At 39.8% G+C, this 15,704-nt stretch overlaps 1 protein-coding gene across 1 annotated transcript in view; it reads right to left on the reverse strand.

The window, feature by feature from the left end:
- Positions 1–15,704, reverse strand: part of fhip1aa (FHF complex subunit HOOK interacting protein 1Aa) — a 44,861-nt gene that overhangs the window by 23,151 nt on the left and 6,006 nt on the right. The window contains exons 2-3 of the mRNA XM_084715121.1: positions 4,660–4,715; positions 2,103–2,323 (exon numbers count right to left, since the gene is read on the reverse strand). Of these exons, the coding sequence (XP_084571247.1) occupies positions 2,103–2,210 (108 nt within the window). The 5' untranslated portion in view covers positions 2,211–2,323; positions 4,660–4,715. The remainder of the gene's footprint in view (positions 1–2,102; positions 2,324–4,659; positions 4,716–15,704) is intronic.

Genomic DNA, 15,704 nt, shown 5'->3' on the forward strand with positions numbered 1-15,704 from the left:
ATTTGAGCCAAAAAAAAGAAGAGAGTTGGACACAACTGAAAAGATGAATAAAAAAGTTTTTGGTGAGTTTTACTTTACTTTACTTACTTTCTGTTAAGTTTGAATTAAGTGCATTTTATGATTATAAAATTACTGCTTCTATGGTAAATGGATTCTGGTGGCTTTGACGAGAAAGATAAATTGGCTGGTTCTGGTTTAACAAAAAGGATCTTACTCATTTTGTGAGATATGAGTAAGGCCTCTCTCTGCAGTGATCCTTTCCATGATGTTGTCAGAAACTTAGAATAACGATCTGAGCCTGTCAGTGGCACGAACACGGCGCCATAGGATTACATCGCAGCCCGTTTCACTCAATACAGGACCAATCACAAATATTATTGTCCGATTAGTCCCAGACAAGAAGATAATTTTTCATCCTTTAGCAGATGAATGTGAAAATAGATTTCTAGCATTCGACTCTGCAAATCATTCTGCACGGTGAAGGTCAAACATCCAAATGAAGTGATTATATGCAAACCATATTTCTGAGTGAGGCGAGACTTTAACTTAAGTTCAGCAAGGGCTACACATCTGGATTAAACCACACAGCCCCTTCAAGCTTCTCTGGGTGCAGATTTAATAAAAACTCAAGAGTAATTCAGCTAATTAACTGTGAGCGCCTCAGCTCGTCCTCGCTTACAGAAGTGACAGACCCCACGCTGACAGCCACTAATTCAGACATGCGAGCAGCTGACACAGACACACTTTCCTAACCCTTCAGTGTCTGGTCAGTGTCATATTTTTGTCAGTGTGTGTAACGTTTTGTTCTTCTCAGTGTGGGAGGAGCAGGTCTCGCAGGCTGCCAGGACCCACAGGGGTGAACAGGGACACGCAACGCTGCAAGGAGCCAAGAGTCTGAGACAGTCGGCTTCACGCTGCCAACACTCATTCCACCGGCCACAACTGCACTGCAGTTTAGTGTTGTTGGGACAGTTAAGGAGTTTACCAGTCAGTTTCTACTGTCAGCGAGGTAGAACTAAAGTTGGATATGTATCTATAAAAATAACTTTGACAGTCTTTGCTTTTGTTAACATGATGGTTCCCAACCTTGGATCTTAACTGGAACACAAAACTATGTTCATTTTATAGACTTTTCTATGGTCTTTTCTTGCAAAATACTTGACAGTCCTACCACTGCAAGAAAATCACTTGTCAGTTTGACTCAAACATATGAAATCTGTGATGAGGGGTTATCAAAAGACATTGCATTGCTTTAAGGAAATACAAGCTAAAATGGTTGAAAACATCTTTTTTTACAGACAGGTTTAGCTCAGGCTTTGGGACAGCATTTTTAGAAATTAAAAAGTAATTTAAAGAACAACTCAAAATAGTTGTGGAAAATGCTTGACAAATTAATACGACCTTAAAGTATTAGGCTGGAGGCAGGAGGTGATTAGCTTAGCTTACCATAAAGACTGGAAGCGGCTAGCCTTGCTCTGTCCAAAGTTAAAAAATACACCTACAAACACCTCTAAAGATCATTAATTAACAAGATGTATCTCATTAGTTTAATCTGCATACAAGCCGTGTGGTTTACGTGTAGTTTACGCAGCAGCTCTTCTTCTCGTAACAAGCAGAGATGAAGCACGGACGTGATGGGTGGGTGGTGTCTATTATCTCTATATTTAACGCACAGACTTGAGCAACACATTGGTATTTTTTAGATTTTCTTTTTTTTAGGCATGTTTGCCTTCAGTGAACTGTTGACTAGGGTTTTTGTCATCTGGTAATTACCATTTTGTTTTGTTTTTAACCAGCACAATCTGTTTAAGTCTGACATATTTAAATCTCTCCAGTTATAAAAATAAGTCCCTTTATGCACAATTTGAATTGCATTAAAATATGCAACAACTAAATATCGATTTATTTTGAAATAGTGTTATGCACATGCATCTATTGGCTGAATTTATTTATTTTGAATATAATGTATAATGTGGTAATATGGCGTCCACTGTAACCATTCCAGTGATCTATGACCGTGGTATGGAAATAAGAGTACTTCTGTAAATGTCAAACTATTCCTTTAAGCTGCAGGATTCTCTTGATTCAGCGTTGGCGTTTACCTGAGCCCAGTGGTTCTTGAACACAATCATGCAGGTCTCTGGATCCACCCCTTTCAGGACCAGAGACTGCCCATCTCGGTTTCCATTGGCAACCATGGAGGCCATCATGGCAACCGGATCGTACGTGGGTTAAACCATGTCATAGGCAGGAGAAGGAGGACATTCCTGACTGCTTACTGGGTGCAACCATAACCACAGGGGGAAGCATAATGACAGAGGACCTGGGGAGGCAGAAAAAAAAAACACAAGCAAACATCATCACACAGAAAAAAACACAAAAAGTTGCTTCATACGGCTGCAGAACTGATGCAATGATATGACTGGTGACTGCAGCGCATTTCTCTGCCTCTGCATGGCTAGACAGCAGCTATGACAGGCATGCAGCAAAGAGAACAATAACAGGCAAAGTCAGATGACTCAGTCGAGGAGAGAAAGAGACACATCTTGCTCGACTTTGGCTCAGAGAGCTGCCTGCCGCGCTCTGGACTTCGGACTGAGCTGTCAAATTGCTTTTGGAATATCTCAGACGCCCAAAGTGGATTCCTGCAGGCCCCCTGACATCACTCTCATTACAGAAACATTTTTTGACATCACAAGGCGAACGGCAACTGGGTGTGAACAACTCAGGCTGAATGTGGTTGAGATGGGGGGAAAACAAAAGACGAGATTTGTAGATCAGGCATGAATTTGGTATGTGGTATGTGTGTTTTCATGTCCAGATGGCATATTTTACAACATATTTAGGCAAATAAGGTCGACACTGCTTGTTTTTATGAAAAAAATTGTGTATTATTTTAGTTGAAAATAGCCTTAGGGTAGCTTTGCAGATCAGTTCCAACACTCACACTGGCACGGTGGAAAACTGGAAGATGCCCACTTTTTCCCCCAGAAAGGAACTACAGTAATTTGCTGTTGCCCTTGGAGAGGACATTACTGGAAAGATTGATTCTGCTAAACAACACAGAAGTTTTCTTTGACAACACTGGGAACAAAAAGAGCGCAGTGCTTTTTCCGGCAGGATAACGTGAAGAAAAAAACACATCCAAAGATAAATCCAGTTCTTTGCTATACTGTCTGTATCATGCTTCCAGGCAAACGCCGGCACTTCCAGAGGAAGGATGTTGGGATTGGTCATTGGCCTCATCTCCCTGTGTTTCCTCTGCAGACAGTGACTGTTTGTGATGACTATCATTACAAATTGAACTGAGGTCACATTTACAGTGTGAGTCACATTCCTAGGATCTTATGCTCTTTTCAATAACGTTTTACAAAACTGAAAGTCTACAGCCATGCTAACAGCTAAGTTGGACTGCACTGCATTGAGCTAAATGCCTATTTTACTCCGGTTCTGGTGCCAGATGCAGCACTGCTCCTGGCTGGCCTTCCACATTTGGTCCCCCCACCTCAGGACTGAAAACATCCTCCTCCTAGTGGTCCAGAGCTTCTGTGCAAGAAGTGTAAACACCATCCCTTCCCCGGTGCGCCTTAATAGACAGACTCGAGTCAGCTAATATGACGGCTAGCTGCTTGCTAACTGAGCTAACTGAGCCACACATACACAACAATGCAATTTACGTGTTTTTAAATTACAATTTTGACAAGTCTGTATGACCTCATGTCAAATTAAACAAACCTTTGTTTTTATAGACGTGTCTAATAATTATTCTGATTGTGATGTCCCTTCAGTCTTTTCCTTTCCAAGTTGATCAATAAGTCAAAACAGTGGCCAGACACCGCAAATACTTTTGTTTGTCAGGTGTAATGTTTACTAAGATCACCATCTTACAGTATGTTGGCAATGTTAGCATGCTAAAGGTTGCTAATTAACACTAAACACAGAGCACAGCTGAGGCTGATGGGAATGTTATTGATTTTATCCAATACCTGATGATGGCGTTACAGGAAGCTATCACAATTTATCATGTGGGAACCATGAAAGTCTGTGCATAATCCATTAAGCAGATGTTGAGGTATTTAACTGAATAAATGTTAACTTTTTGTCTCCTATCCTCAGGGGACCATGAGTGTTTTGGAACATTTCATCTAAATCCCTCAAATAGGTATTTAATTCTAGACCAACCACTCTAGAGCCACGCTGCTAGCATGACTAAAATGTACAGGACATGGTTTAGGACTTTCTGTCTCAAAGCACCAACACAATGTCAGGAGAAAGTTAAACACTCTCGCTACACAATACACAGGATCATATGGACTCTGTCACCACAGGGGATCAACTGTAAAACACGCAGCAGCTGCATGCCACAGTAATACCAAATTAGAGCCTGCAGCTCCTGCCCCTAAACGTGCCTCTCAACCAATCACAGCTCACCCTCTTCTTTTGAATCCACTTTGCCCCAGAACCACAGAAACATCCCCACCAACCACAGAGTTTAAGCATAACAAGACTGCACAGTCAAACTTTCACCATCTGCTTTCAGTTAGGAGGAGAGTGCCGGCTGCTTGGATTCTTGAGAAGGAATGTGAAAGCAGCGTGGAGAGAGTGTCAGATCACGTGTGTGTTTTTCTCTCTCTCTGTGTGTGTGTGTGTGTGTCTTACCTTTGCTGAACCATCTTTAACAGGGACGGGACGCAGACAAGGACCTCATTCTTGTCCTGTTGTCACAAAAAAAGGGGAAAAAAAAAAAGAGATATGAGGATATGTTAGGAAAGCAAACGTCCGCATGAGAGGCCAGGCGTGGTGGGAAATGACTGGACATGAGTAAGCTGCTCCGAACGCCACTTGGATGGAGATGGAGAGGAGGAGGTTACAGGGAGGAAAGGAGGGAGGAGAGAACAGGAGGGGGAGGGAGTTAGAAAGAAAAAAAACAAGGGTGAGAGAAAGTCTCCAGAAAAAGGAGGAGGTGCAAGAAAAATGACAAGAGTGCTCACATGCAGAAAAAGTACAGAATAACCCTAAAATAATAACATTTCTGCAGGAATTCAACAAGAATATCACATCCTCATGATCCCTCCGTCATGGGAGAATAACACTATTGTCCCTTTCAATTAGTGTTGTGATGTAACTCTCCACCACGAGAGGCCCGTTCTTCACCAACATTACAACTGCCATCGTGGGAATCCTATCACGGGAGCTCAAAACTGTCCAAATCTATTTCTGTTTTCTCCTTCTGCTGTTGATGTTTTCGCCTGTAACAAGTTAAAAAATGTGGGTTTGTTCTTGGAAATCGACATGCAATCTTTCATAAGAGCGTGATGTCGTGTAAACAGTTTGGAGAGTGAGAGGGAGACAGATGGAGATGTGTGTGTGGGTGAGTGAGCTCAAGACGAGTCATCAAACACTCATTATGTTTTTCAGCCTGGTTTTCTGTCTTTCTGTGGACTCCACCGCAATTCCCCACCCCCCAGGCAGCGCAGTACGAGAGCCACACATGGAGCTCTACATTACATCTTTTTGTAAATGACGTTTGTACAGTAAATTTAATGTAAGTGCTCTTTTGCATACACACAGGAGGAGCTCAGAAACTGAAGCACCAACTCTGTGATTAAAGGCTGGCCCACACTACCAATAAAGATACAGCAGCCTGAAATGTAACTTAATTTCCCTACTTAAAGGGATAGTTTGGATTATTTGAAGTACGGCTGTATGCACTACATATTGATAGTCAATGCATTGCCTACAGTAGATGTCGGAACAGTTTAACGGTACGCTATATTTAGAATATTTTCAATGCTTTACTTTGCCATCAGACATCCTTTTCTGCCGGAAAACTGCCCCTACATAAAGCAAATATTGCTCTCTCCAAACCAACCAAACTCCATGGGCAAAATTAGCAATTTTACGTAGTAGAACATGGGAGTTGTTGGTCTACCTCTGCCTCGATCTATAAGTTTGTTTATGTTAATGAGTGATATTGGTGAATCCGCACTAACCTTATAAAACACTGAAGTCACATATTAACGCAAACAAACTCACTGATCGAAGCAGCTGCAAACTGGCCACTCCTGTGTTCTGCAAGGCAAAATTACTAATTTCGCCCATGGAGTTTGGTTGGTTTGGACAGAGCGATATTTGGCTTATATGACTGCAGCTTCCCATCATCTATTGTGGCTATAGGTACCTCATTCAACCCCATTTTGAATAATCCCAACTATCCCTTTAAGGCCTGACAGCAGGTTTTAAAGATGGCAAAGTTGGCAAAAAGCTATCAGCTTCTGGTTGCCAGAGCTGACAGAAAGTTTGCCAGATTTAATCCTTTCTAATAATGGTCCTTTGTAATCATACATCTTATGTCAGCAGTGAAAAAGTGATATTGAGAATGATTAAACATTATACAGAACACAAATGTTACAAGCGTCTGTTTCTCTCTTTATTACAAAATGAATTTAATCAAAAACAAGTGGCTCAGCTTCACTAGAAACAAGAGAAGACATTGCAGCTCAGAAATGCCAAGGATATGTTGCAAATAGAGGTGTGGACTCCGATCAGATGACTCAACAGACTCACAAATTTGACAACTTTAGATTGGACTTGGCAAAATCAAAAAAGACTTGTAACGCCAATGACTCATGACTTCAGCAGCCTTGAAAATACTTGGTACCTTCCACCACGCCCAAAGATTTTAAAAGTGTGTTATTTAAAAAGTGTGCTACGGATCAATTAATTTTTGTTTTCAATGCTTAATTCCCCTGATCCACCTTGTTTGAATCAATCCAACAGCATCCAATCATGTTGCAGGAGAGAAACCTGAATAAGTAATGCTGCGTTACTCAAGTCCAATTGAAAAAAAATTTCAGATAACACAACATAGTGGTCAGCAAAAACTGAATTGCAGTATGCAAAACACACAGGTTGAAAATTACATACGGAGACAAAACAACTTACAGCTTCATTCAACATGTGAAGTTGTTTGGCTTTGTGTATCAATGAGGTCAGAAGCTCACTGTTACATTATGACTTGTTTAGGACACTAAATTCAAAGTTTAGTACTCAGGACTTGTCTCAAGACTCGAGTGAAAAGACCTTGGACTTCCTTGTGACTTGAAAAAAAAAAAGACTTCATCCCGCCTGTGGTTTCAAGTAAATATGAAAACCTATGTCTATGTCTGAAACAAATGTCTTTGTAATGTTAATAACAGAATTTTAACACTCTAAAATATCAAAAGATTTGTCTCAAAGATCCATTTCTGGTTTGGCTAAAGTCAGTGGTAAGGCAAACAGTGATAGACAAACATCAGGATAGTGAATTTACCTACAGTCATAATTTGGTAACATATTAACAGTGAAAACTGTAGAATTGACCCTTCAAAAGTATCGCCCATTTCCACTCTTTGTTTTGTTTATTTGTTTTCTTTGTTTTTAATATGTGCTAAATAATAATAAAAAAAAAATCAAAAGCCTGATTTTCTGCAGTCACACTTTAAATTTCCCTGTTTATCAGCCTGTTTGCTGTAGTTCACTCAGGCCAGACTTTTGAAGTTTTTTTTTACCTGTTTATCAGTCTCACTCTGCTTCTTGCGTTAATTTCCTGCTGCTGTCTTATTGTTGGCCCTGCTGTGTTGTGAATTATTGATGTTGACAGGTGATTGTCAAAAAACTTTTTGTGCAGAGCCCCTGACGGTTTTTGTTGCTCTTGTTGTTCTTTTGTTTTGTTTTTTCGATGGTACAACAGACAGCCAGATTAGCCTGATGTAAGCAGCGATTAGCTCCTCTCAGACAACAATACACTGGCAACACCTCCTCTCAGTTATGCTCCATTTGGTAAAGTGAATTTCTGCCTTTAAATAAGAGCCAAACAGGTTAAGACCTGAATCTACCAACTCAATACAACACAGCTGTATTGTCTGACCACCCTTCTCAATCATAATAATATTCTAAACAAACCATTGAGGGTCTGAAATATGACATTTCCCATCCGGCACAACAAAGAGCACTTGTTTTTGTTTAATAAAATATGCCTTTTCAAATAATCAAGTGAAGGCCTATTAATGAAAGTCATGACCTACATCATGCTCTCATTTACAGTACCTGCTGCCATGTTGTCACACAGAGGGAGAGCCCACAGTTACCCAGAAGACACTGCTCTACTTGCTCAAAATAACCTGAAATACGGGATAGCCAGAAATGGGACAAGCAGAGCACATGCCAAAGTATAGGCTGTTAAAAATACATCTTAAAAATACAGTGTGTGTGTGTGTGTGTGTGTGTGTGTGTGTGTGTGTGTGTGTGTGTGAATCCAAGAGTTGGTTCTGAAACAGTTTTATTGTGATCTGAATGTTTAAATGAGAATGCCGTGTGTGTGTATTTGTCTGTTTACAGTCTCTGGCGGCGTAGCGCTCTCATTGCTACACAAGCCTCTCCTGATTTGGCAATTTCCAATTATCCAATTACGGCAATTTGATAATTACACATATTTGTCGTTTCCACTTCTCCGCAGCGAAGAGACACAATCAGATCAGCAGAGCAGACAAATCCAGACTGGGATTTCACTCAGAGCAGATACAGCTAGCTGCACCCGCAGATACTCCTCACGAGACTCTATTTATTTCCTGTATTAGACGTCACAGGGTCACTTCCTTGAGAAACACACACTGCCACAGCTACGTAATTCTCAGAGTGTATTTCAGTAATAATTTAGAAATTATTTCCTGAATGTATGTTGATGTTGAGGACTGGGGATTAATTTGGGCCTTGAAAATAAAAAAGCCATCTTTGCTGCAGTTTAAGTGAATATGAGATTTTAATTTTTGCAAACTTCACTGATTTTTATTATGTAAAGCTTGTGTTCAAACAGATTTGCTCCTCAGCCTCTCTGTAAACACATCAACAAATTGCAGAGATGCAGCAGAGCAGTTTCATGTGACAATTGTTTGGCGAAGCATCTTTTGCTCAGACAGCTGATGAACATAAAACCATAAAATGTGTATTTCAGGAATACTTCCTGAATTCAGATGAGGTGTATGAATTTAAGAAGGAAATAAGGTATCAAATGAAGTACTGGAGTATCAGTATCACTTTACGGGTACTGGTGCTGGAATATGACAAATGTTTTCCTGTGGGTCTTCAATGATTGGCAAAGCGCAGGCTAAAAAGTAATGCCAACATTAAAATATAAATTCTCAGCTCAGGCAAATTAAACAACAATAAAACAAAAGCTGTGACAAAGCCAAATTCAATCCCCCTGTCTTTTAAAATGTAAATTACCAGACACAGTGAATGCACCAATACCCAAAGCTTTGCCTGGTTTCTTTACACACTTTGCAGTGTGCAATTTTTAATAATAGCTCTGGCAGCATTTAATGGCTGCTGCATCTCCTCTACATTACCACAAAGTAAGTGTTTGTCTTGTCCTTATGAAAAAGGAATGAGACAACAGCCAGGAGTTGTTACGGTCCTTGGCAGCGCCTTTCCCACCTGCAAATTGTTTCATCATTTTAAGTAATTACTCATTATCACTGCACAGATACAGCTGGAAACAATAAATTTCCCATCCTATCCAGTAGGGAATTGTTTTAAAAGGTGTTACATAAAGTAAAACAGGCTCTCCCCACTCCCAGAGTAAACATGATGACAGTGAGAACATGAGCTTGGCTATTGTGTTGCACCTCCACGTTTTGCCAAAGAAGCTTCAGAGGAGGAATTAAAAAAACAGAAACAGCCCCAGGCTGAAAGGAGCAAACAGTGTAAACAGGGAAGAGAAAAGCTTGTCTTTTCTTTTTTTCCCTGATCTGGTTTTCTGGCATTGTCAGCTTTTCTGCCACCCCAGAGGTTTTCACGCACACAGGCGTGGTCTATACAAATACCTCAGAGGGAAGACACACCCTTTACTCAGAATAAAGATCATCTTTCCTGCTAAACAGGAGTTTTAAACCTCAATTCCAAAGACTTGATCAATGAACTGTCAATATGATCTGCAAAATATATTTCATTACACTAAAAGTTCTTGTCTAAACTTGCCTTTTCCGAAAGATGAGGCATTCTGGGTGCTAAATACTAGACTGTAACCTGCAGCAGACAAAAGAAAAGTCAGTTTTCTGAGTTTCGTTCCTCCTGAACCTGCATTTTCAGTGACCAGGTGGCGGCCATGGAAACCCAGTCAGTGACAGACAGGCCCAATAAAGTGATAGCAGCTGTTAAAATATTTAGTGCTACAGGTGAAGCCATTGAAAGGCCAGATAGTGCCTGGTCAGATTATTTATAGTCCTCACCATCCTCATCTAATCAACAACGCAGCAGGAAGGGAAAAGGCCAGTCATTTTCTTATCTCTGTTTCTATTATTCCCTTCAGCCAGCGGGGCAGCGACCGCTGTGTCGGACCATTTATCTTTCGGAGAGACTGATTTAGATGTCCAAATGTCAAATGGAGGCAAGGATGGTTTTAAATGACTGGACATCTGTTGTCATTTTCACTCTTAAAATGTCCTAAACAGGAGAATTAACAAGGAAAGAAAACGTTATTATATGTTCAATTATTAACTCACCAAACTTACCACCCAAAGCACTGACAGCAAATTAATGCCAATAAATGGCTGTAAAACAAATTAGGGGAGGTAATATAAGACCCACGCTGGAGTCAGTCTTTATTTAGCAGCATTTAATTAACACATAATAATATTATAACACATCGTAGTATTTCCACTGGATGGTGGAGGAGACCAAAACAAAGCTAAAAGGACAAGAAAATTTGACTTACATTTGTCAAGTGTCCAGAAACATGAATCCACTAATGTCTAAATAAGACATTCTTTCCTAAAGGTTTGCTGTATAAACTGAAAAGGAAGATGTGATTACAGCTTCCAAAATACTTCACGTAAAAAGTAGTAAGACAACAAGCACAAGGCAGTATAAACCGGCACATTTCTCTAGGACTTAAAAAGGAAAATCAAAAGAGAAGATAAAAATAAGAATAAAACAGGAGAATAAAAATGCTAACATTTAAAGTGGATAATGTAACCATGGTAATATAACTAATATTATAATGTAAGGCCAGAAACATACTTCCTTTTAACAATGTGCTCACATATGCATATATACGCATCATGGCTGCCATCATGCATCTGTTCGAAGCGATATTTGTGTACATCCTTAGAAATTAGTGTAAATGCATGATTAAAAAGCAAGTATGCCTCCACCGCATCATAAACCATTTTAAATGGTTTGTTTAGTATAAGAAGAAGGAGAATTTTCTCAGCCAGTACAAGAAAAACTAATCCCTCAGTGTTTCTGAAAAATTCAAAATCACCAACACTGATGAGGCATGGTTTTCCCTGGACAGTGACTATAGTTCAAATACAAGTGTTTTAGACCTACAGTGAAAAGATGTGGATGTAAGAAAGTTTTAAGTAGAATTTCACGGAAACAGTTGAGCTGTTGTTAAAATAAGAGAACTTCACTGTATCATATATATAGTTTTCCTGATGAGGCGTCCCTACAAAGTCTGTTTCTAGACAACACAACACAAGCCCAACAGGTGCTGAATAATGACTGCGACTAGCTTATGAGATAAGACTGTGATTATGTAAGCAGATCCACGCTGCATGTCTGTGCGTCCTCACGCACATGGAGGCTAACAGGGTGTTGGCCGACTGCTGCGTTCATCCAGAAACTGGTTTCAGAAACAGGCTGTTCCTACCATACTGCTCAGTGATCACGAGAGACGATTCATTAACATGTTGAAACACACACGCAGGTGCTCAGTTTAGCTGAGAGGGAAGAAGAGAAAGAGGAGGAGGAGGAGATGGTAAAACAGTGGGTCAACAAGCACAGCAGCACCCGGAGGGGAACAACACACCGTTCTAAAAACTGAGCTCTATACGTGAAGTTGATAAAGACGTTAAAAGGCCAACAGGAGGATACAGGAGCCCTTATACCCCATTGTTCAGATCAAAGACAAGTGGCCGACTTCACATGCTGCAACTCTGGTGAAAGAGAGTTCAGCCAATACAGAGATAAGACTTAGAAAGGCTTTTTAGTCCAGACAAGGACAGAGGAGACAGTATCCTGCTTCCTGCCGCTGACATTGGCAAAGTGTGATGTCATCCTCCTACCTGTGCGCGCACGAGTCAATGCATGTACTCTGTGGGTGTATACAGTATGAATGCGCTGACCTTTCTTCACCACCCAGGAGAAAAGATGTAACCTTGGATAAGACTTTTGTGTTGGATAACAGTGTTGTATTATCCAAGGCTGACACAGAAGATAACTCATAGTATGTTTTCTCGAACGTGCTGACAGTTAAGGGTGGGCGATCCAGCCAAAATAAAAAAAATAACAGTCTGTTTAATCACAATTATGATCTAAACTGTGATCTTTTATTCTCAATTTTGAAATGCCTTTTAGACCACAACCAGACTTGAAATAGTCTGACATATGGCACTACTAGCTTTGAGTAAGTTTTTGGATGCAGTAGCTCAATCTGTCCATGAAAAAAAAAATTTTTTTTTCAGCAGATATCTTAGTTATACCAAGATTGAGCAACCAAACCAGTTTTGCATTTATCTGTGTGGAGTTATTCAGTCTGAGATATCCAACAATCTCTAGAGAGCATTAATGTTAGCTCAAGTTAGCTCAACAGGGACTAGAAATCGTCTCTGTTGCGAGGTTATCACTAAGGGTTGGCCTACTTGCTGGAGTGGTAAACTAGGTTTCATTACATCGGAGTCTACTGACGTGACTGATTGTTTTCCAGTTATTAGTCAGACCCCATGTAACCCAGGGAAAAGGAGATAACACTAGCAAAAAGGTTTTTTTTTAAATATTTTTTATTTTTGAGAGCGAATTGCCCCACAATATGAATACATTTTTATTATATTGCTTATTTTGTTTGTTGATAATTGTTTGACTGATCTTATTTCATTTTAAGTACATTTATTTATTAACTTTTTTTTAGTCGAACAAGACAAAGAGTCTACAGCCATAAAAGGTGCTCTGAGGCTTTAGTTACACAGAGTGATGCCTTAAGCTAAATGCTAATGCTAGTACAGCAACATGCTCACAATGTCGATGCTAACACACTGATGTTCAGAAGATAAATGCTACGTTCCAAACTGCATACTTTTTCTTTTTTTCTTAGTACGTTCTGCAGCTGCCCTTACACAGTACATATGCTACCTTAGTTTAACATGTCAGCATGGTAACACATGCTAATTAGAACTGTCACTGGCCTTGTTTTTAACCTGCTGAAAACAGACAGCCTACATCCTACTCTTATTTATGTCAAGTCTGACATTCAGGACTTAGCGCTCAGCAGGTCATAATGATTACAGAGTCTGCTGTGTTTATAGTCAGTGCAGATTTGAAGTTTACTAGGTTAATATGTCCAGAAACACTCGCAGTGCAGATAATCAGACTGATCCTGACTGAGTCTGAGAACGTCTCCCTCCCCTGACTTATTACTCACAAGAGTTTTTTTTCACTAAATATGTGAATCTATTTGTCATCTCTACCACTGGTGGTGGTTAACTGTCCCACAAAGCATCTGATAAAACCTTACAAAACAAAACATCTAAGGTAATCACAACTGAAAGAATTCTGCATGTACAGATTTTAGTGGCCTGCATGTGTGACGACATACAATATAATACTATACATGCTGGTTTTGGTTAGATCCACATGGCTCAATGCGCTTAGTGTGAGTGACTTTCGTTAAAACTGTCAGCTAAATGAATGTAATGCAACTATTGATGTCCTGATATTGCAATAAAAATATGTCTCAAAACCGTACCAGATGTGACGATATCTACTCTGATATTACATTTATTTTAATATTTCTATTTTATTTTATAAAAGAACTGCTACTCACAGTTGCATTGTTTTTGTTTTGCAATTGTGTGTCCATAATTCAAACACTGATTGCTAAAGATGATGGTGGAGAAGAGATCGTATGACAGGCAGCACCTGACAGGGGAGGGGGATCCTGCTTCTGTGGCTCTCCCTGAGGTTTCTTCCATTTTTTCACTGTTAAAAAGGGTTTTTTGGGGAGTTTTTTCCTCACTCTTTAGAGGGTTTACAGGACAGGGAGCGTTGCATACTGTACAGATTGCAAAGCCTCCTGAGTAACATTGTGATTTGTGTTTTAGGGCTATACCAATAAAACTTTATTTGACTTGCCACAAAAGACAATTTGTGGCTATTTTTTGCATGCGTTAGCTCACAAAACACAAAAACAACAACATTTATTTAACACAAGTTGTCAGTTTTTCTTGTTTTTTGATACCACAATAAATTTCATTACATCCCAAAATATAATGTAATAAAAGGTATCTTGCTCCAATTAATGCGTCTTCTACTGGTTGCACTACAGACTGGCCTGTTACTGAAAGCTACACCCCCAACGAGACCCTAAAATATCAGATCACAGTCTACCCGAGCCATACTGATTAATTATTTGGTTCTTCACCATGGCCTGGATATGTTTTCTTACCATTTAATGAAGCTAAAAATATAAGAATATGGCTTAAAAACACAAAGCATGTCTTTTACTGTAATCCTCTTCATAACACTATAACGCTCCCAAATCATTATGACCCAAATGTTACTGAGAATATAATATCAGTGAGACTTAGAACCACAGGTCCCTACACATTTTTTTTTCTGACCCTCACAGGCTTAATTACCACATTGTATGTGCACAATGTGGTCTGGTGACATCACTCCTACTTTTCATGTTGGTATGAGGCTTCAGCCGATCCCCCACACTACAATAGGCTTCTGTCAGCGATAAGAATGTGTGGGTATATACACTATCTCCGCTCCTGCTACTTCCTCTGTAGCTCGTTTGCATCACGTCTCACTCGCCGATAAAAAAAACGCAGCCATGTTTGCATGTGGAATGGAAAGAGGAGAGAAGATACGGCGTGTCTGTGATGTTCAGAGATATTTATCAGAGAGATGAGAGCGAGCTGCAGCGCTGCACTCGCGTAATTAGCCAACCGGATGAAAAGAGAGTTTTTGATACAGAACGTCCCTTTTAAAAAAAAAAAGTTATGATACGCAGATAATTCAGAAACTGGAGTTTGTTTTAAATAAAGAATACAGTGCATACCAACATGCCTGTCGGGCTCATCTGTGTCAAATATTTGCTTGGGTGTGTGTAACTGTGAACCTGTTTTTTTTCTCAGATGTGTTTTGACCCTTTTCAGATTAACTTTTCATCGCCTTTAAAACAAGCTCAGTTGAGAAAAGGAAAATATTTACTTTAGCCTCCGAGTGGCTGCACACTTCTCCTATATGGTGTTTTTTTTTCCCCTCATAAATTTTCAAGGCAAAAGAAATGCAAGCTAATGTATATGCTGTTGGCTCTTCAACACTGTCCAAACCGCATGCAGAATAATGTTTATGTTGGTGACTGAGGACAAACTGCAGGCTCCATAAACACAACTTGAACCTTCATTCCAGTTCATTCTTGGACAACAGAAGTGGTTCAACCTGATTCAGTTACAATCTCTATTCTGCTCACAATGCTCTAAAGACACGGCAGAGAGTTTGCGGGAGGAAAGAGGGCAATTCTTTGTATTCAACTGGAACAGGCGAGCCAACAAATGGGTCACTATCACAGATGCTGTAATGAATCTTTTTTTACGTAAAATACTCATATTTGTAGTCTAACATCACATCATTATTCAGTAGAAAATGTCACCAAGGGG

This window comes from Lutjanus erythropterus, chromosome 3 (assembly GCF_056507025.1).
Source record: "Lutjanus erythropterus isolate fLutEry1 chromosome 3, fLutEry1.hap2, whole genome shotgun sequence".
Classification (NCBI taxonomy): domain Eukaryota; kingdom Metazoa; phylum Chordata; class Actinopteri; order Lutjaniformes; family Lutjanidae; genus Lutjanus; species Lutjanus erythropterus.